The 21,188-nt window shown below is 40.1% G+C and overlaps 1 protein-coding gene across 1 annotated transcript in view; it reads left to right on the forward strand.

The window, feature by feature from the left end:
* Window positions 1–21,188, forward strand: part of LOC102794347 (matrix metalloproteinase-17-like) — a 90,298-nt gene that overhangs the window by 53,704 nt on the left and 15,406 nt on the right. The window contains exons 5-6 of the mRNA XM_035909818.2: window positions 4,993–5,279; window positions 19,534–19,710. Of these exons, the coding sequence (XP_035765711.2) occupies window positions 4,993–5,279; window positions 19,534–19,710 (464 nt within the window). The remainder of the gene's footprint in view (window positions 1–4,992; window positions 5,280–19,533; window positions 19,711–21,188) is intronic.

Below are 21,188 nucleotides of genomic sequence, written 5' to 3' on the forward strand. Positions count from 1 at the left end.
GTTGTTTAATGCTTAACAAAGTTTAGTCCACAAGCACACGTTTTACTTTTGGAGACAAGAGCAGTGTCTTTCTCCGACTCCCATTGCACATTGGCAAACACGCTGCTAGTCAGCATTGCTCACCTGAATTACAACTTTGTTTGTAGAGGGTATGTATTAACTTTCAAGCTTCTGTGATAAGCTGTCAGGTTTGGCAGGAATTCACACAGCAGCCTCGGTGCTCAGACAAGTGGACAAACAGTATGTGTCTTTCTAATTCACAGGGCTCAGAGCACCGCAGGCTTTTTATTTGGTGTAGCAATTACAGAATTTAAAAGCAAGGCTGAATGAGACTGAGATATACTTGAAATGGACAGTAGACAAAGCTGTTGAAATCCCTAAATGTGAGAAAATGCCATATGCCAGAAGCCCATTATCACTAGAAAAGTGTGGCTGAGAAGGACTTGCCAGAACAAACTGCCCTGGGAGCTCCCAGAATGTAGAGAAAAGAAAACCAAGAAAAACGAATGAACTTTTAAAAATGATCATAATGAACCACTGTTCTTCATCCGTTCTTGAATGGCAAAACAAAGGGGAAACGATTCAGTCGGAGGAATGAGTCATCATCGATCAACAAGTCCTTAATCATAAAGAATTCAAGTATGAACTGAAACAAATGTCAAACAGAAGGTTTGCTTGACAGAAGATTTGGCTTTTAAGGTGACAAATTCAACAAAAGAAGAGATGGGAATGACAATAGAGGGTTTTTTTTCTTTCTTGGAATTGTTTGTAGTGACAGAAGCTCCATCTCTGAACTTATTTGTGACCTAAATGTTTACAGTGATTGTCACACTGTGAGTTTGGCAGGCCGATAACTGGATCAGCTTGTCTAAGCTGTTCATACATACCAAGGATTTTGTTGTGGAGCTAGATTTTTGCAGCATAAAGGGCAGACGAGGCCAAGAGGGGCAAGTAACACACTGAGATTCTGGAAAAGAACAGTTGTAATCCTGTAGATTTAAGCCTTTATGTGTCTTGCAGCAGCCCAGATTACTGGTACTAACAGCAAGGCTGGTCTGGACGGACATTTTCTTGAGCAACCACTTTGTCAGAAATAAATTAAAAGAATAACTAGAGTATAAGTATATAGCTTAAACAAACTGACTAATGCTTTGATTTTAATTAAAATCTTTTTTTTCCCCTCATAATGCCAGTAAAGTAGGTTCCCTCGCTGTGCATCCTGTCACCTGCCTATCTCTTGCCTATGTGGACATTTCCTGTTGATCAAATCTATAGTATGTGCTGTAGAAGCAATTTTAATTTCATGCCTCATAGGACCAGTTGAGCCTACTTTCTTAAATCTGTGGTGGAGATTTTTTTTATAAGTGGATTAAAACATCATCCAAACAGAAAAACAGTGTGGTGTCCCTTGAGTAAAGGAGAATTAATTTGTAAGCCAGTTTATCCAGGATTTAATGAAAAGCCACAGCTCCGCTGAAGTTCAGCTCACTCTAAAGGTGTTAACCTTCAACTTCCCCTGCATGGTTTATATTTACCCACATTTGCCTTTTTTATGGGTTCTGTTTCCTCTTTCATGTAAATTGCAGCACAAATGAATGCAATGCAGGTGGTCTGACAGATGGTCATTTTTGCTTTGGCGCAGGTACGTGTAAAAGTTGTGTTACCCAGAGCTTGTCTCACACGACGATGTGTGCCTTTCTGCATTTTCAAATTGCCTTCTTTAACATGTCATTCCTACCTCAAGGAAATTCCCAGTATGGAAAACTGGGACTTTATTATATAAAACTATTCAAGAGGTCTAAAATAATACAGTTAGGTGTTTAAATATTTTTTCTAATTTTACTTTTTTTTTCCAATTTTAAATGAAACAACTCAGATGCAGTTGAAGTGCAGACTTTTAGCTTTAATTCAGTGGGTTGAACAAAAAGATTGCATAAAAATGTGAGGAACTAAGGCATTTTTTTTCCTTTTTAAACAATCCCTTTATTTCAGGGGCTCAAAAGTAATTCGACAAATTAAATAACTGAAAATAAAATGTTCATTTTTAATACACAGACTGAGAGATGCGATTTAAACAGTTCTTTATTTATCCACACCAGGTGCCCTATATACACGGGGGGAAAACACTGTGGTTCAAAGTCCACAGGGTCTGGGAAACACAAAGGCTTCACATTCGCTCCGCTCCTCGTCCACACCAACTCCACACCAAGCAGTTCCACTCACGCTCAGGGGTCACGGTACGAGATAGACCCGGGAAACCTATTCACAGAGATGAGGGTTACTCCAAAGCAAGCACGAGAAACAACTGAATTCTGCAGAGCCGGGCAATACTAACTAGAGTGCCTCAATATTCCAGCGACGAACAGCTCAGTGCCCCTGCCTTAAGAAGAGATGGCAAACAAATGTGGAATCACAGGTGATCAGCTGCAGGTGTGTGTGGGCCACAGGCGGGAGCTCAATCTGAGCTCCGCCCAGGCAGAGAGACAGGAGAGAGGGACTGAGGCGAGCAAGAGAGGGGATGGAAAAGACAGACCAAAAACATTTGCGGCCACACTGGGCTGGCTGGGCAGGCACAGGGACCATGACAGAAAACCCTTTGCTGACATCAGCCTAAAGTCTTGAACTCATGGACATCACCAGATGCTGGGTTTCCTCCTTTATAATGCTCTGCCAGGCTTTTACTTCAGTGGCTTTCAGTTGCTGTTGTTTGTGGGCCTTCGTCTCCGAAGTTTAGTCTTCAAGTGAAATGCATGCTCAATTGAGTTAAGATCAGGTGACTGACTACTGCTTCTGTCCTGTGTCACATCATCAATAAACGCTGTCATTGAAATCAGTAACATTTTTATGCCCAAGCCATTGTCTGCCTCCACTGTATATTATAGACGATGTGGTATGCTTTGGATCATGAGCTGTTCTGTGGCCTGTTTCGAATTTTTCCAACAGAAAGTCTCTTCTCTGAAATAAAAAAAACCAAACAACAAAAACAAACACACAAAAAGAGCACATGGACTCTGAAGGGATGATGATTTGGAGTTTTACAGCCACAGGACCTCTTGACTTTGTATACAGAGTAGCTCATGGTCGTGCAAAGTATTAAAGAGTTAAATGTAAGGCAATCTGCCTGACAGCTAAAATTTAGCTTTAACTGGGTTCCAAGGACAACAGCAAACCTACAACAGAAAGTCCACTTGTCCAAGCTGGAGCCTATCCCAGCTGTCTTAGGGCAAGAGGCAGGGTACAGCCTGGACAGGTCAACAAGTCTGTTGCAGGGTTAACACATAGAGATAGACAACCATTCGCACTCACATTCATAACTATGGGCAATTTAGAATCACCGATTAACCTAACCCCACTAACTGCATGTCTTTGGATTGTGGGAGGAAGTCGGGGTACTCAAAGAGAAGTCACGCAAACTCTACACAGAAAGACCCCGGCCTGATAGTGGAATTGAACTCAGGACCTTCTTGCTGTGCTAACCACTGCACCACCGTGCTGATTGAAATGTTGTGGCGGGACCTTAAGAGAGCTGTGCATAAGCTGTGGGCGTCGAGGATAGTAACAGGAATGTGCCATAATTTCTCCACAATGATGTAAGAGCAAATACATGCAGCAATAACACACAAACACACACACAAATTAAAATAAAAAATAAAAAAAATAATGTATTGGCATGTTATTCCTTCACTTATCTATGATACTAGCCTGAAGCTAGTTGTAATGGGAGGATAAGGTGGCATTCACTCTTCTTATACTCTGTCAGTATCACACGCTGATTAAATTTCCTAGAGCAGCCTGCAATGGCAAAATGGCTTCTTGTATTTAGACAAAGTGCGCTTGTAGGGACAAAGAGGGTAAGTGCATCATGTAGAAGCAGAGATGAAGGAGGGGGCGAAGGCTGATGGATGGAAAGAAAAGAAAAGAGATCGCAGAGACAATGAGAGAATGAAGAGGAAAGGGGGAATGGGTGGAGAGGAGGTGGGCAAACTTAGTTTGACATTTGAGTGGTTTTCTGTTCATTTCTGTACTGTTTCTACTGTAGCTATCAGAAATGAATGACTTCAGAGATGTTATACTGATTGGTAAATGAAGAATAGAGAAATGTAAGAACAGGGTAAGGCTTGTAAGGTGTTCCCAACAGCTGATGCCAATGTCGCGAATGCACATTGTATTCTCCAGATATTGGGACGTAAGTGGCAGCAGCATCTATTCATTATATATATATATATTTAAGTTTAAAACACACACACACGCACACCAGTGAAATCACAGAATCGGGATTTTTTTGTGCAGGTGGCAGACATTATTTAGTCGATCTTCATGCTCTTAGGCAGTCCAGAGCTCCCTACATCTTGTACTTCTTTTTCCTTTTTCGAATTTTCCTCCTGTGCTTAATCACCTACTCACAATTCTTTTATTCATTTTACTTCTGAGGATACCATTTCAAACAAGATTGTTAGTTTTAATTCAAAAGGGGCCAATTATGCTAGTTTCTAGTTTTGTATTTTTATGCTGAACTCCATTAGAGTAGCTTTTTATGAGTCACAGCTCAATGCAGCATTTCAGTGGAACCACTGAAACAACCTCACTTTTCCCTTAAAGGCAGCTTTGTTTTGATTGGTAGCCCCTCATAAACTGAAGGTTTGAACAGCTGGTGGGCAGGTTACTGTGTGTAAAGCTAGAAATGTGTGTGAGATTACCTAATTAGGGCTCTCCCATCTATATATCATGAACACCCAAGAGTAATAAGAAGTTGACCTTTTAGCTCACAGGCATGACTTGTACCAATGAGGATCCACCCTTGTATCAGTATATACATAGCTGTGGCTGGTTCTAGTCTTTTCCTTCTCACAGTTACCCTGTCCATTATCAACTTTTTTTTGTCAGCATCCCATCCATTTTCTTCATTAGTCACCTTTTTCACACAGTTCTTCTCCCTCTCCTTCATTATATTTGATATACTTCTTTTCTCCACTTTCTCTCTCTCTCTCTCAGAGTGCGGACTTTCCCTAAGGATTCTGCCTTATTGGGCAGGGACACTGTTCGAGCCCTCATGTACTACGCCTTGAAGGTCTGGAGCGACATTGCACCACTTAACTTTCATGAGGTGGCTGGAAGTAATGCAGACATTCAGATCGACTTCACTAAGGCTGACCACAATGATGGATACCCCTTTGATGGGCCGGGGGGCACAGTGGCACATGCATTTTTCCCTGGAGAGAGGTTTACGGCTGGAGATACACACTTTGATGATGACGAAGCCTGGACCTTCAGATCTCCAGGTAAGTGAAGTTGCAGTGCGCTATTTTAAATTGCGGCATCTGCTATATTTATAAACTATTTGGTTCCAGCAACACAAAATAAGACACTTTTATTTCCTTTTTTAAATGTTCAAAATTAGTTTAATGTTTGAATTTAAAAAGGGGCTTTTCAGGCAAACAATTCATTACTTTAAAAAAATTCAGTCTATTCAGTTTGCATTGCCTGCCTGTTAAATTCTTTATTGATTTTTAAAATTGTACTCTTGCTCATTACTTTAAATTGCCAAAGTACTGTACGTCAAGGACCCCTTCAGTGCCTGGGTGTCTACTTTCATTGGTTATTCGATCTCTGCTGGTTATTACAAGATCTTGACTACCAAACATAGGTGATCAGTGTTTGCAGGTTCCAAACTGTGGAACTACTTTGATGTCAAAAAACAGTTTTTGTACCAGGCTCTAAATGTTTTTATTTCTTCTGTAAGGGGTTAAACACAGTATGAGGAATTCTTGCCACTTTCTATTTCCTTGATTTCATGTTATCTGAGTAATTTGAGGGATAGCCCTATGTAATCTCTACTACGTAGGTGGAAAACTTCTTACTATGAACCTACTGACCAATCAATTATCTGGAAAACAAGGTCACAATTCCTGGAAGAGCACACGGGTCTCTCTGCACAGTAGTAGATAGTCTTTAATGTCTCTTTGTTCCCCTGATAACCATCATTATTAAATATAGATTCTTACACACAACCTTATTCCAATATTTATTTATTCTGTAGGCAGAAAACAATTTTACAGATATTTTGTTGTCCTATATGCATTAATATATGATCATAAAACAAGATACCTATATTCAAGTTGCTGTAGATTAACCCAACATTTGAAGTCTATATTTAATCTTTGCTCTCACAACATTAAACACTACTGACGCTACATCTGAAAGAGTACAAACTAAAACTCTCCTTCAAACAGGCTAAACTTTATTAACATAGTAGCAAACAAGGTGCTTAAAGTGCACCCTTTTAACACTATATTATACAGTTGCTCTCCTGCCAATAAACTTAGCAACTAACTTAGCAAGTTGATAACCAGCTTTGTGTGACCACTTATCCTAATTGCCAAGTGAAGCCAAATAGCAGAAGACATCCTGTGTATACTGAAATCAAATTGTAGTACAGGGCTCTGGATGTTGTCACTTGTTTACAATTGCCAAACTGATCAGCAATTTGCTGCTTATTGTAAACCTTCTAGAAATCAACATCAAACTAATTTGCTTATTATTGGCTGTTTGAACTCTGACACTTCTGCATTCACCTCAGTTCAAAGGAAAAGAAAATGGCACTCTATTATCTACTGGCTGTATATCGTGTTTCATCATTATTTATTTGTTTGTTTGTCCTGTTTCAGTTCACTCCCTATTTAAGTCATTATCAAAATGGATTATTAACCTGAGTCACATTGATTATTAGCTGTTTTCCGATGTGTTAATACTGTCACCACCACACATTTAGCCAGTGAAACATGTTCATCCAGTGTGTTTCTTGCTCTGAATTGTGTGGTTTAATAGATTTGTTTATGCAGTGTCCTCTTGAATGATCTGGCCAAATTTCTTTCATCAAACAGTTTTCAAAGTGCTTGATTACCCGCCAAGGGAGATGTGGGAGTTTGAAATGAGGACATGTTGACAGTGGCTCTGAATGGAATTCAATCAGCTTTGCCAATCAAAAATAAATGAGCTCATATTAGAGATATCCGTCATTCTTAGACAGCTCTGGAAAATCTCGCCCGGTGTTTTGTCTCAAAACCACTTACATTCACTTTTTCATTATTCACTCATATGTTCATTCATTCACCTTTCTTCTTGTTGCACTTTTGCTGAACCATATGTGTCTTTGTTGTGTTATGAATATGTGTAAACCTCAGACTCTATGCTGTGTGTGTGTGTGTGTCCCCTCACAAATTAAATATTTGTGTGTACTATTTTTTTCAAAATAGTCGCCACAAGGTCAAGTTCCCTAAACATGCCAGTCACTTAGCTTCATCCTCATTTTACGTCCACCGTCCTTAGCTTGAAAAAAAAAGAAAAAGAAAAAAAACAGAAAGTAGATCAGGTTGGCAAGTGGGAAAGCATTAAAGGACCTCTCATCTGGATGAAATAAGCGGATGGAGCAATCAAGTCCACTGAATGCATCATCAGGCAGGGACTGTCCCAGCACGGTCACACGAATGACAGCATAAATCATTAACTCTCCTTTTCTCTGACTTGCTTTCTTTATTCGTCCTTTCAGCTGCATGACTGAACTTAAAATGACCTTCCTCTCTCCTTTACTCTATGCCTGCATCTGTCCCTTCTTTATGAAAGATGAATGGACAGTAAAAACTGATGAGGGGGGGGTAGAAAACATGTGATAAATATTTGGCACAATTACTTCACACAATCCTCCAAAATGACTTGACCGTGTAGAAATGTTCGCCAATCAGAAGTCTAGAAGCCTGGGAGGGAAAGAGTAACAAAGATGGTGTATAGAAACAGAAATGAGTCCTACGTGTGGACAGACAGTGAGGTGGAATCATTCTTCAATATCAATATCTTTTCCAGAATTCTGAGGAAAAAAGTCAGAATTCTAAGATTAAAGTCAGAATTTGGACTTTTTTCTCAAAATTCTTTTTTCTCAGAATTCTGACTTTAATCTTAGAATTCTGACTTTTTCTCAGAATTCTGAGTTTCTTCTCAGAATTCTGGAAAAGAAGAAAAAAAAGACATGCCCTTTTTTCCCCAGTGGCCCTAATCTTCTTCCATACCCAACACACAGAAAAAGTTGCCTTTCAAAAATACCTGTGTTTGTGTGGACGTAGCCTGAATCTAACTAATGCCTATTATTGTAGACTCTCTACTTTACAATATAAAGGGGCTTGAGGTAAATGTTAATGTGCTTTGCCACTATATAATTAAATTGAATTTAATTGAATTAATGAAATAAGGGAAGCAAACCTGAACATAACACACCCAAAATAAAAGATTATCAAAATAAAGCAGGAAGTAGCAAACACTGAGGCATGAAAATAAGAATGCAAAATTGACAGAACTAAATAAAGACCATGGAGAGAGAACACAGAGGGACTAGACAGACACGGGGATTTGACTGGTGAAACAGGGATCTCAAAAGATGACAGCTAAATATCTAATGAGGAACAAAAGCAAAAGTAAACTCAGAAGCACTGGGAAACAATATGACAAAGGATTAAACAGAACTTAAACGCAAATCACCTCAAAAAACTCAAAATACTGATTCAAAGAAGGTGAGGTGAAGGTGAGGGTTTTCAAGTTTTACTACCTCTTGATGAGCAGTTGGCAAATATTTGCAGACAAGTCAGCATCTTACATGAAAATTATGGGCTGCTGTTGTTATTTACCAATGGCCATTTGGCAGTTTGATGCACTACCCTCTTTGCCAGTCGTCACTGCTGGGTGAAATTGGTTGCACTCTCCAATGGTCACTCACCACAACTGGTGTCAATTGTCTTGGGATGAGGAAAACTTCCCTAAATCTAGTAATTGTCTAGGTTTAAACAAGCTCTGAACTTCTTGACCAACACTTTCGCTACCTTGGGCATCACATGCTGTTTTTTTGTCAAATGCCACCTGTGTGTCTTCGTTACACAAGTCTGTTTTTCAGTGTAGCATTTTAGAGACCGCTAAAGCCAGGTAGCTGAAGGTGTGGCACAGTTTTCTCAACCAGATCCATCCCATCTAGAGCTTTGCGTTTTGCACATAGTTTTGCTTTTTTCCACTTGCAGATTAATTTCTTTTCATTTGCTTGTTTACTACACTTAAACCACTACTTATTTAATGTAAGGGGAAGATTATTGTTTGGGTTAAAACATGCTTTTTCAAAACAGAAACCCTTCAAGTTGAAAAATGACGAGCTGGGATTGACAGATCTGTTTTACTAATGCCATAATCCATTGACTCATGCACGGCTGCCGAAGGACAAGTTGTTGTAACTGAAACACGCAAGCAGCTTTGACAAAGCAGCATTATTTGACATCGCGGGAATGAGAACAGGCTGTTTTGACATAGAAACTATTATACAATGTCTACACAGGCGATGTAGTGACAGCAATGCATTTGTACTGCACCAGCTTCAGTGCTGTGTCTATGTATATACAGGATGCCTTCAGGGACGATGCTGAATGTAGTTCACTTAATAAAAAGTATAAATGGGAGCAACCAGCGCATACTTTCTGGTGAAGGCACAGTGTTACACGGAAGTAGCTGTGTAAAGATTGAGAAAAAAAGAAGTTAATGAGAAAATCAAATATGACCCTATTTCACACCTGCAAACTCGCACTTACTGTGTAAAGTGGTAGTGCATGTTGAATTGTCAGCTTTGTTTTGGTGTGTAGTCTCTGCAATTCTATAAGTGTTTGTGATGACATAAAGAATGATCCACCAGTCTTGTCAGTCACCTTAAATGAAATGTGGTTTCCAGGTGGTAAAAAGTTTAGTTCGCCACAGATCTATCTCCCATCAAATGGTGTTATTGAAGACTCGTGTTCCCTCACTTGTTCTAGCGAAATGTTAGGAATCAAATTAACTTTGATTTGTCTAATTATATCTGCTGCTTGTGGGTATTTGATGTCTGTATTTAGTCTTTTGTTTCTAATAAAATTGCAAATAGTTCCTCAGCAGGGGAAGAGTAATTGTTACTGCCATGCTGCGTATACCACCATCTGCTAAAACGTCCCTGAGGCCAATAGATAGAGTGCCAAAAGTTTTTGATGTGTGAGGATGCTATTATTCCTCCTCTAATTCCAAGTGAAGCCTTTTCCCTTCCAGGAGAAACAGAATCACACAACTTGGCAGCCTCTACCTATACTAACTTTTTATCACCTTACCCTCAGCATTCCCAAATAGAGTATCTGCTGGATGAAAGATGAATTCATGACAAACTTTGACACGAAAACCTCTTCCAAGGCTGGAAGCAAAATAGTGTAAGCAAACAGAATTTATGAAGCACCTTCCCTCACAATAGGAGCGATTTTGCCGCATAGAGATAATGATGCGATCAGTGTGCTTCTCGGGGTTATGTATACATTATCTTGTGAAATGCACTGTACAGAAAATGTTAGTTATACTATATGCACATGAAAAACCAATACTTTATGTGAAGATGCTTCACTATGCGGGTATCTCCTATAGGCTGTTGCCTGGGAACAAGCAGTCCGCCAGCACCAAATAATCACTTTGTACTAATAATCAATAACACTAATAAAAAGTGCTTGACTAATTTAGATAGTATTGTTTGTAATTGTTCCATAAATAACCTCTTTGAACATTGCGTTCAGGTTTTCCATTAAACATCAAAGATACACAATGCAAACATACTCTTATGTTTGGTATATTATTAGTAGTAGTAGTAATAAGAAACTGTACTGAAGCTCCAAATGTCATGGCAGATTTTTGAGAGTCCAAAAAATCAGTGTGTGTTTAGACATCATTTATACTGAGAGTGAACTTCTAGACTGAATAATAAGTGTCAAAAATAATGACATGTCCACCTCTGAACCCATTAGGGAGCTGAAAGCAGTTGTTGATTTAAGCACAAAAATTGGCCAACGCATTTAGGATCACATTAGCAGTGTGTATCTTCCCCTGTCAGATGACTTGTTATATAATGGTGGATAAATTGTATCTAATTTCAGATACTCATTGGTCCAAAAGTGCTTTTTTTTAGCATTCACAATGGAAATTTAAAACTGTTTAAAAAATTGCACTGAATTACATTACAGTACATTATATTGTGTGGTCCACAAACCCACACTAACTGCGGTAGTTGTGAATTAAGAAATAAGGCCCTGGCCACACAGGCCTAGAAAGCAGTTGGCATCGCCCTGGCAAATACCAGTTGCTAGGGAATAATGACTCTTCCCAGATCACTTGCGACTGATGCTAAAGGCTAAAATTGTGATGTTTTGGAAGTCTGAGTAAAAGTTGTTTGGAGAACGAGGGTTATAACTGTGCTTCCATATGAAATTTATTAAGCTGTATTCATTGGCAAGACTTGCATAAAAGCACAAACTGAATCGTATACATCATAAATCTGAACTTAGATACTGGAGTGTTTTTTTATTTCACCCATAATGCTGGGTTAACATATTTTCATTCTCATAACTGTCGTCCACAAGAAAGAAGAAGAACAAAAAGATTCAGCACCCTCGTGATGCATTTTGACCTCAGCCTGGAGGCTTTAGATGGTGATTTGATTGGTGTGTGAGGCTGTCTAACCCAGCTGCTGAGTCTGTGATGGGGCCAGGACCTGTGTGGATGTTCCTCCTTTGTTTTCTGCTGTCAGGGCTGCGAACCATATGTTGCAGGACAGCAGCTCAATCTGCTCCAATTAGACCTCCCACCAGGCTGTTGCAATGGCAAGGCAAGCAGACGATGCTGGTAGTGTGGCTTGAGCGTGTGTTTGAATGTGTGTGTGGAATGATGGCAGAGGCATCAGCAGCTGCGTAGATGTAGGTTTGGTTAACAGGAGGAGGAGAGGTCAGCAGTGGGGCCTCACCTTTATGACGCAAATTCACTCATAACCTGCCTCCAAAAAACTATCCATTTGGTTAAAAAGCATAATGGTGTTAACAGTAAAAAAAAAAAATATATATATATATATATATATATATATATATATATATATACACAGTGGGGCAAAAAAGTATTTAGTCAGCCACCAATTGTGCAAGTTCCCCCACTTAAAATGATGACAGAGGTCAGTAATTTGCACCAGAGGTACACTTCAACTGTGAGAGACAGAATGTGAAAAAAAAATCCATGAATTCACATGGTAGGATTTGCAAAGAATTTATTCGTAAATCAGGGTGGAAAATAAGTATTTGGTCACCTCAAACAAGGAAAATCCCTGGCTCTCACAGACCTGTAACGTCTTCTGTAAGAAGCTTTTCTGTCCCCCACTCGTTACCTGTATGAATGGCACCTGTTTGACCTCATCATCTGTATAAAAGACACCTGTCCACAGCCTCAACCAGTCAGACTCCAAACTCCGCCATGGCCAAGACCAAAGAGCTTTCGAAGGACACCAGGAAAAGAATTGTAGACCTGCACCAGACTGGGAAGAGTGAATCTACAATAGGCAAGCAGCTTGGTGTGAAAAAATCAACTGTGGGAGCAATCATCAGAAAATGGAAGACATACAAGACCACTGATAATCTCCCTCGATCTGGGGCTCCACGCAAGATCTCATCCCGTGGGGTCAAAATGATCATGAGAACGGTGAGCAAAGATCCCAGAACCACACGAGGGGACCTGGTGAATGACCTGCAGAGAGCTGGGACCAAAGTAACAAAGGTCACCATCAGTAACACACTACAACGGCAGGGAATCAAATCCCGCAGTGCCAGACGTGTTCCGCTGCTGAAGCCAGTGCATGTCCAGGCCCGTCTGAAGTTTGCCAGAGAGCACATGGATGATACAGCAGAGGATTGGGAGAATGTCATGTGGTCAGATGAAACCAAAGTAGAACTTTTTGGTATAAACTCAACTCGTCATGTTTGGAGGAAGAAGAATACTGAGTTGCATCCCAAGAACACCATACCTACTGTGAAGCATGGGGGTGGAAACATCATGCTATGGGGCTGTTTTTCTGCCAAGGGGACAGGACGACTGATCCGTGTTAAGGACAGAATGAATGGGGCCAAGTATCGTGAGATTTTGAGCCAAAACCTCCTTCCATCAGTGAGAACTTTGAAGATGAAACGAGGCTGGGTCTTCCAACATGACAATGATCCAAAACACACCGCCCGGGCAACAAAGGAGTGGCTCCGTAAGAAGCATTTGAAAGTCCTGGAGTGGCCTAGCCAGTCTCCAGACCTCAACCCCATAGAAAATTTGTGGCGGGAGTTGAAAGTCCGTGTTGCTCGGCGACAGCCCCAAAACATCACTGCTCTTGAGAAGATCTGCATGGAGGAATGGGCCAAAATACCAGCTACTGTGTGTGCAAACCTGGTAAAGACCTATAGTAAACGTTTGACCTCTGTTATTGCCAACAAAGGTTATGTTACAAAGTATTGAGTTGTATTTTTGTTATTGACCAAATACTTATTTTCCACCCTGATTTACGAATAAATTCTTTACAAATCCTACCATGTGAATTCATGGATTTATTTTTTTTTCACATTCTGTCTCTCACAGTTGAAGTGTACCTCTGGTGCAAATTACTGACCTCTGTCATCATTTTAAGTGGGGGAACTTGCACAATCGGTGGCTGACTAAATACTTTTTTGCCCCACTGTATATAAAATATGCATTACAATATATTTTACATGCTAATGTTGGGAATGCCGTTGATTTTTGCCTGTAATAAATAATTTAGAGAGGATTAATGTGTACAGAAAATGGCCTTTTTCCTGCACTGTGATGAATTTCCTCAAGGGCAAACTTTGCATCTAGTGCATCAAGATTTTTCATCTGTAAAGCAACAAACTACTTTTTTTTAAGCATCTAAAGAGGAAACTCTTCCTGAATGTCTCTAATCAGCTCCCCAAAGAAAGTCAGAGTTGATGAGTTCTCTTTTCTTCTGTGGTGCTGGGTGCACAGTTCAGCTCACGTCCAGATTTTAATGTTTTGTTTAGCTGTTAAAATTGCCTTCTCTAACACATTGAAGCTGCCAGGCTGATGTTGTGAGGCTCAGGGAAAAAAGTTAATTAAACAGCTCTTAATTTCTTCACGTCACACTCTGCCAGTGTCCCCCTTGCTGCTATCTTGCATCCCGCTCTAGCGTCATCAGCTTGCCTAGCTTGTCTCCAAGGCATTGCTTAGCTGATGCCGGTATCACTGCTGAACTACATATCCGTCTGCTTGTAAGACAACAGGCAAAGCTATCAGAATCATAAATTGTTGCTCTTAGCAACTTTTTCAGAGGCGTGATAATCCCTTGGGAAGATCTAAGCGTGTTAGGTCAGCCCACAAGGTAAAAAATGAGTGTTGGCGCTTCAGCAGATTGTGGAGCTATGTAATTGTCTTCAGAAAAATGAACATTATCAGACAAATCCGTATCTGAGTAATTGCCTTTGCTAATTCCTTTCCCCCATCTCCCGGTGCATTGTTCTCAGCGGGACCCTAAATCTGGGTCTGCTAAGGCCAATTCCTAATGTGTATGATGCTGCTGAATAGTGGAAATTAAGCACTATATTTAACAGGCTAGTTCACCCCTGCTGTGTAGATGGATGGTTCTGGCATCCATTAGGAGTCGTGAGAGGTGGAATCTCGGTGAGATCAAATAAGCGGAGGTCTGGAAGTGCTGTTTTTGCTTTGACAGGCAGCAGATTGCTTGTATTAATTATCACTCAGCCAGCAATCTGCTTCTACAAACTGATTACCCTGACTAAAACAAAAGCATCATTAGGCAGGTGAATTTTTCATGACATTCAATTTTTTTTTCTGTGTGTGTGTGTGTTGGGAATACATGCACACATTCTGTGTACTGTTTATGTTTCTGTATGAGAGAGGAATGGTTGGCATATTGGGCATGTTACCCTATTTTTGTTGTGTCTTTTCCAATGATCGTTACACTTTATTTTCCCCGTCCTCCTATTGTTTTGTTGGCAGCAGAGAGGAGGGGAAGTGTATACTTTACAAGCTACAAGAGAACAGAAAACATGAAAGAATCATTGAAGATATCAAACTCTAGTCTCTCTCGGCTACATTGTGCTATTACATTCATAGAGCATTATTTGAAACAGCAATTTAAAGGTTTTTTTTCTTTAAACCTTAACTTTACATTACAGCGTGCCTTATCTGTGCCCTGGTTTTCAAACCACATTTCCAGACTGATGTATGTTAACAATAACATGTTACTGAAAAGAAAATAGAAAAAACCCACCAAACAATGCTGCAGAACAATTCAGTGCCAGGAAATAGAAACAGGATCAAATTCCACAGACAATAAACAAACGATAAAGTTAGAACAGGTACACGTAACAGTGGGATGGTGTGAAAGAGTTCAGCAATTATAAACTTTGTCCACTGGAGTATTGTATTGCACTATTTATTTTTTCCTTTAGAGTCAACAAAATATAACTAAAAATCTTCTCTAAAGCAGCCGTTTCACTTCATATATGTATTTGTATCAGAATTCAATGTGTCATAGAAAACATACCAATATAAAGAAGGAAAACACACAAGAAAGAGTTTCATCCTGTAAAAATACTGCGTGTGGTTGTGTCTCTTATCTGAGTGTTCAGTTTGTCTGGTTACTAACAACTCTGTTTGAATAACTGGAGCAGTGGACGGGACTTACGGGGCTCACCAATCGTATTGGAGGTCATTAAGGGATTACAGTGTTCTGTGCTAAATGTGATGTGTGAAGGAGACCTTAACAGCAGCGTATTATTTTGTATCGATTATTTAGTAGGATTGTTTATTTGTTTGTGCTAAAGAATATGTATTAGTGAAGGAATTGCTTTAATGATGGGGATAGATTTTGATTACAGTGATGGATGTCGGCTTGAGGAGCAGCAGATATTTGGAAGAACGTTCTGACCTCTGCTAGAGAGATTTTTTTTTTCTTCTGGCGTGGCCCAAACAAGGGAAAGCGTAGCATTTTGCCTGGGTGGACTGAATTTTGGCTGTGAGCCAATACCATTACAGACAGTGTGGAAGTCCTGAGCATGAAGTGCATCCTCGCAAAACCTTTTTAGTGATTAAGTCAGTAACCTCAGAGAGGATTGTACTTCCTAGGAGCACAATATTAGAAATTTAATGATGGGAAATAAAACATACTGACAGAACACGAGGCAAAACATGGAAATGACGGAAGTGTTGGGGGGGGATATACAGATATGCTACTTTGTTAGGTACACTTTGTAGAAGCAGCTTGGGCCCCTTTTGCCTTCAGAATTCTTCATGGCACAGATTCAACAAGATTGAAACATTCCTCAGAGATTTTGGTGTATATTGACATGATATCATCACAAAGTTGCTGCAGATTTGTCAGCTGCACATCCATCATGCAAATCTCTCCTTCACATCTCTAACATGCTCTATTGGATTGAGATGTGGTAGCTGTGGAGGGCATTTTGCTTGAGCAAAGTCATTTTCATTTTCAACAAAACAGCTTTGTGACATGGTGCTTTATCACCCACAAGGAAATGGATACACTGTGGTCATAAAGGGATGAACATGGTCAGCAACAGTACTCAGGCAGGCTGTAGCATTTAATAAGGCTCAACTGCTTCTATTGGCCCAATGTGTGCCACGCTTTTACTTTGTCTACACCAAATTCTGATCCTACCATCTGAATGTGACAGCAATAATTAGGACAGTTTTCAATTTTTTTAAAGCCTGTGAGAAATGTAACCTCAGTTTCCAGTTCTTAGCTAACAGGAGTGGCACCCAGTGGTCTTCCTCTGCTGTAGCCCATCTGCTGCAAGGTTCAGCATGTCATGCATTCAGAGATGCTCTTTGTCCTTCTTTGGTTGTAATGAGTTGTTATTTGAGTTGCCTTTCAGCTCAAAGCAGCCTGGCCATTGTCCTGTCACCTCTGGCATCAACGAGGCATTTTCATCTGGAGAACTGCAGTGCACTGGATATTTTCTCTTTTTTGTGAACCCTACAATGGCTCTGTGGAAAAATCCCAGTAGATCAGCACTTTCTGAACTATTCAGACCAGCTCGTCTGGCACCAATAACCATGCCACAGTCAAAGTCACTTAAATTGCCTTTCTTCCCTAAATCACCTTGTTCACTTTGAACTTCAGCAAGTCATCTTGACTGTGTCTGCATGTCGGCATGCATCAAGCTGCTGTGTGTGTGCTAATTAGATATTTGTGTTGATGTTAACAACTAGTTACAGGTAGCTAACACATGAGTTAGTTCTTTTCCAAAAATAAGTTGTTTCAGGGTATTTACACAACTTCCAGATGTAACTAATCAGTTTGAACTCTAAAGACTGACCTGACACTTAATAAAATGGGGAAGTTAAGGGGAAACATTGTCAACTGTATTTAAAGATAACATTTATTGTGATACAGAAATGAATGAATCTCTAAGATTATTCTTTTCATAGTGACAGAAGAGCACTCAGATTTAAAGCACACTTGTTGGAGGCTGATTGGCTCGCTGAAGGCAGGCAAGAGGATGGTTGGGCTAGAGTAATGATGTCGGTATTGACTTTGACAGTGTGGGAAAGTGGAAGTGATGTAAAGAACAGACTAGCAGTCGAACAACCAGGAAAGCAGGCAGGTGAGTGATTACACGTTTTCATTACTGAACTTATGCATAAGCTTCACCGTGTTTAAATTAGCAAAAGATGGGAAGAGGATCTTATCAAAGTAGCACTGAGTATTTTATGCTAACCCTAAAACTGCATACTGTTTTGTGGCAAACACGTCTCCTATGTGCATTCATATAGTCCAGTTAAAAATAGTTGTATTTATGCTATGAGTGACACTGATTGAGTTATTACAAGCTATTTTTGGTCATCAAAAGAGTAAAATTAGCTTAATTACTAAATCTTGAGTGAGGAATTTGTGACTAGTTGCAAAGACAGCAGGAAGTACTGATTATAGATATTCATGCTATTGACATAGGCTGACTTTAGGGCATCCACTAAGGAACTGTGATGTTTTTTATGGGTCTTCTTGACCAAGATCAAAGCAACAGAGTCCTGTGATCCTCATCTTTGTGGACTGGAGAACTGACAGTCAAGAGAGGGTTAAAAGGTCTACCAAATGAAGCTATTAATTTCTATTCTCAGCTCCATGCCATGAAAGCATTTGGACTGATAAAAAAGCTGCTTAATGGGTCAGTGGTGAATCTGGAAGAACAAAGATTGAATCCCTAAGAATGTAACAGTCTGAAGAGCCACACTGAAGTCTACTCTCTCTCTCTCTGTCTCTCTGTCTCTCTCTCTCTCTCTCTCTCTCTCTCTCTCTCTCTCTCTCCGTGTGTCTCAGTCTTTTCTAAAAGAATTTGGTGCATTCACACAATCCTTGCCTCTCTGACTTTGTCCTCAGTCATTCTGTCTATTATGTCTGCTTCACGTGGACCTTAAATGCGATGACATGGTACATACTGTGCTCTGAGTCCCTGTTCTCCCTTTCTCCCTCACTCTCTCTCCCTTTCTTTCCTTCCTATTGTTCACCTGCAACATGTGCTTCTGTAGATTAGAGTTGGCATTTGCCTCCTGACCACCCCAGGTGAATACTGTAAGCACGAGTGCGTGTCCCAGGCCGTGGCCGACCTATGGTTTACTGAATGCAGACTTGCGCACATAGCCAACAAGGAACTCTGAGCTAGCTTGGTTTGACACGGTACCTCTTCATTTTTTTGGAAATCTAAATCTCCAAGCCCCAGGTTCTGTCTTACGTCACAGAGTCAGACAAGGGGTTTGGGAGGATTTTTCTTTTTATGTTTTAGCTGAAGTTGGAGGGAAGGCGCTTTAATAGCCTGCAGCCTCTTTAGGTGTCTTTCCGCACTAAGATTTTGATTGGCGGCCCAGGGACTCAGGCAGTATTACCATAGTTATCTCACTATACCACACACCTGCAACACTCAGAGCTTCCTGAGCTGTCTGTCATTCCTCTCAATTTGCACCACAAGTTGGACAAAAAAAAAAAGAAAAGGGTCAATTAAGGGTGCAGACCCATAGCAGAAAGGTCACATTGGCGACCGTCGCTGTGGATCTCTCCAAAGCAATTTACCAAAAAGTCTTTCATGCCACACTTTCTATCACTGAATGCTAATGCTAATTGAACATGTGTGACCAATCAAAACAGACTGTTGGCCACGGAGGAAGAAGCAGATTATCCATTTACACATGATCAGTGTCTGCAGCTGAAGACCTAGAACTACTTCTTTATAGCAATCTGCAAGCTGTGACATTACACATGGCCTGCTGTGATTCTCTATGAGGTATTTTTTGATTAATTGATTATCTTGTCATAAAATCAAATGCAAAGCAGCAGTAAATCCTTACACTGGATAAGCATGGACCACAAATGTACTTGATAAACAAATTGGAGTGGTCATTGTTATACCTGTCTTAAATAATGGCTATAAACATGCACGAAATACAGGAACTATAGTCATAATAGTAGCAATTTTACAGAGCATTACTTGTGTTGTGTATAGTGACCTTTGACCTTTAGAGTGCATTTCTAAAGAGGTTTGCTTTTTCTTCTTTATGTTTCACTAAGCGAGACTTTTAACAGTGTGCTTACTTTCATTTTTTGTGTAATCCCTTTTCTGTCTCTTTCAGACTCTCACGGCATGGATCTATTTGCAGTCGCAGTCCATGAGTTTGGTCATGCCATCGGTCTGGTCCACACCTCTGCAATGGAGTCCATCATGAGACCATACTACCAGGGCCCTGTTGGAGACCCTCTAAAATATGATCTACCCTATGAAGACAAAGTCAGAGTTTGGCAGCTTTATGGTATGTAGAAGGCGCCCGTGTGTGTGTGTGTGTGTGTGTCAGGGAGATGAGCCAGAAAAGTAAATTACTTTGATTCCTAACAAATTTCCATTTATTGATTCTGCCTCAGGTGTTACTGAAAAGCACAAATTCATAAACATTTGTATTCTTTGTTTCATAGTAGTAGTAATGGGGTGTGTGATGTTAAGGCATAAAAGCAAACTGGCTGTGTAACTATGAAAAGGATAATGACAGCAAGTAAAGACAGGCATAATGATGCCAATAATGAACTAAAACACACAATTAGAAAAATCACTGTGGCAGGGTGGATAAAGATATAATTAGTGTTGGACAATAAATGATATCAACCTCTCCCACAGGGGAATTGTAGAAAAGGGGAGAGACCAAAAAGGGGTACCCCAAATTTATAGGGTTGCACCAAAGAAGAAGAAAAGGATGAGGAGGGGCTCTCACTGACAATGAAGATAACTGCAGGCTTGGGGATCCTAAAAGAACAGTTTGGAGTTTAGAACACATTTTGTGTAATTATAACAATATGTAATTTGTGACCTGGTTACACACAAGAGACAACATTTCAACAGGCATAAAATGGTATTTTTGCACCAACAAGGTAATTAGAATTAGCTGAGAACTTGACACGTGTCAGCACAGTGTGCAGCATGTCCTTAACAACACATTGCACATATAACAAAGTAGAAGTAGCAGGCCTAAAAAACTATCTATAGCAAATGAATTGCACTGTCATGTCCTGAAAATAAGGAAAAAGCCAGCAAAGACCTGACACAGGACCTGCATCTGCACCTGTTGTTGGTGCATATTTGCACATTCCAGTAGGTCACTGCACCTATTTCCCATTTCCTGGCAAAACATAAAGAAATGAGGGGTGGCTCAAGGCCTGTATCAATATATGACCTAAATCAGAACTGCTTAATTTATTTTTCATATTACAGTCAGCTGTTTCGTGTATTTCCATAATTATATTGAACAATTTTATGCTCCTGGCTAAGCCTCTTTACTGGAAATATAGTTTTGTTTTTTCCCATCATTAATATGAAATATGTGCTGCAGTAAATACTCACAAAATTATCTGCTTACCTGATGAATCATCATTAGTAACAAGCAGTGTCAAACATGATCAATGCTGTGAAGTCTCCGACCCTTCATAGAATCCTTCTCTGCTGGCCGTGAGTCATGATCCTTGGCTGTAATTATGTTTGTCTCGCAGTAAACTAGTGGCTGTGACAGCTCAGGAGACTGAAGATACAGCAGCCTCATCTCATGCAGGGGGTACCAATTTATGAGCTCTGCAGAGCAAGGTTATTGATTTAATGAAAACATGGATGCAGTTAATTGGACCTCATTATGCCATGTGACTTCATCAAACCTTTCCCTGATCCAGAAAGTGACAGTGAGACAAGAAAGAAAGAAAAGGATGACTTTTAGAAAAACACAATCAAGTGCAGGGATAAATAATGGCG

This window comes from Neolamprologus brichardi, chromosome 7, assembly GCF_056152115.1.
Source record: "Neolamprologus brichardi isolate AB-2024 chromosome 7, ASM5615211v1, whole genome shotgun sequence".
Lineage (NCBI taxonomy): Eukaryota > Metazoa > Chordata > Actinopteri > Cichliformes > Cichlidae > Neolamprologus > Neolamprologus brichardi.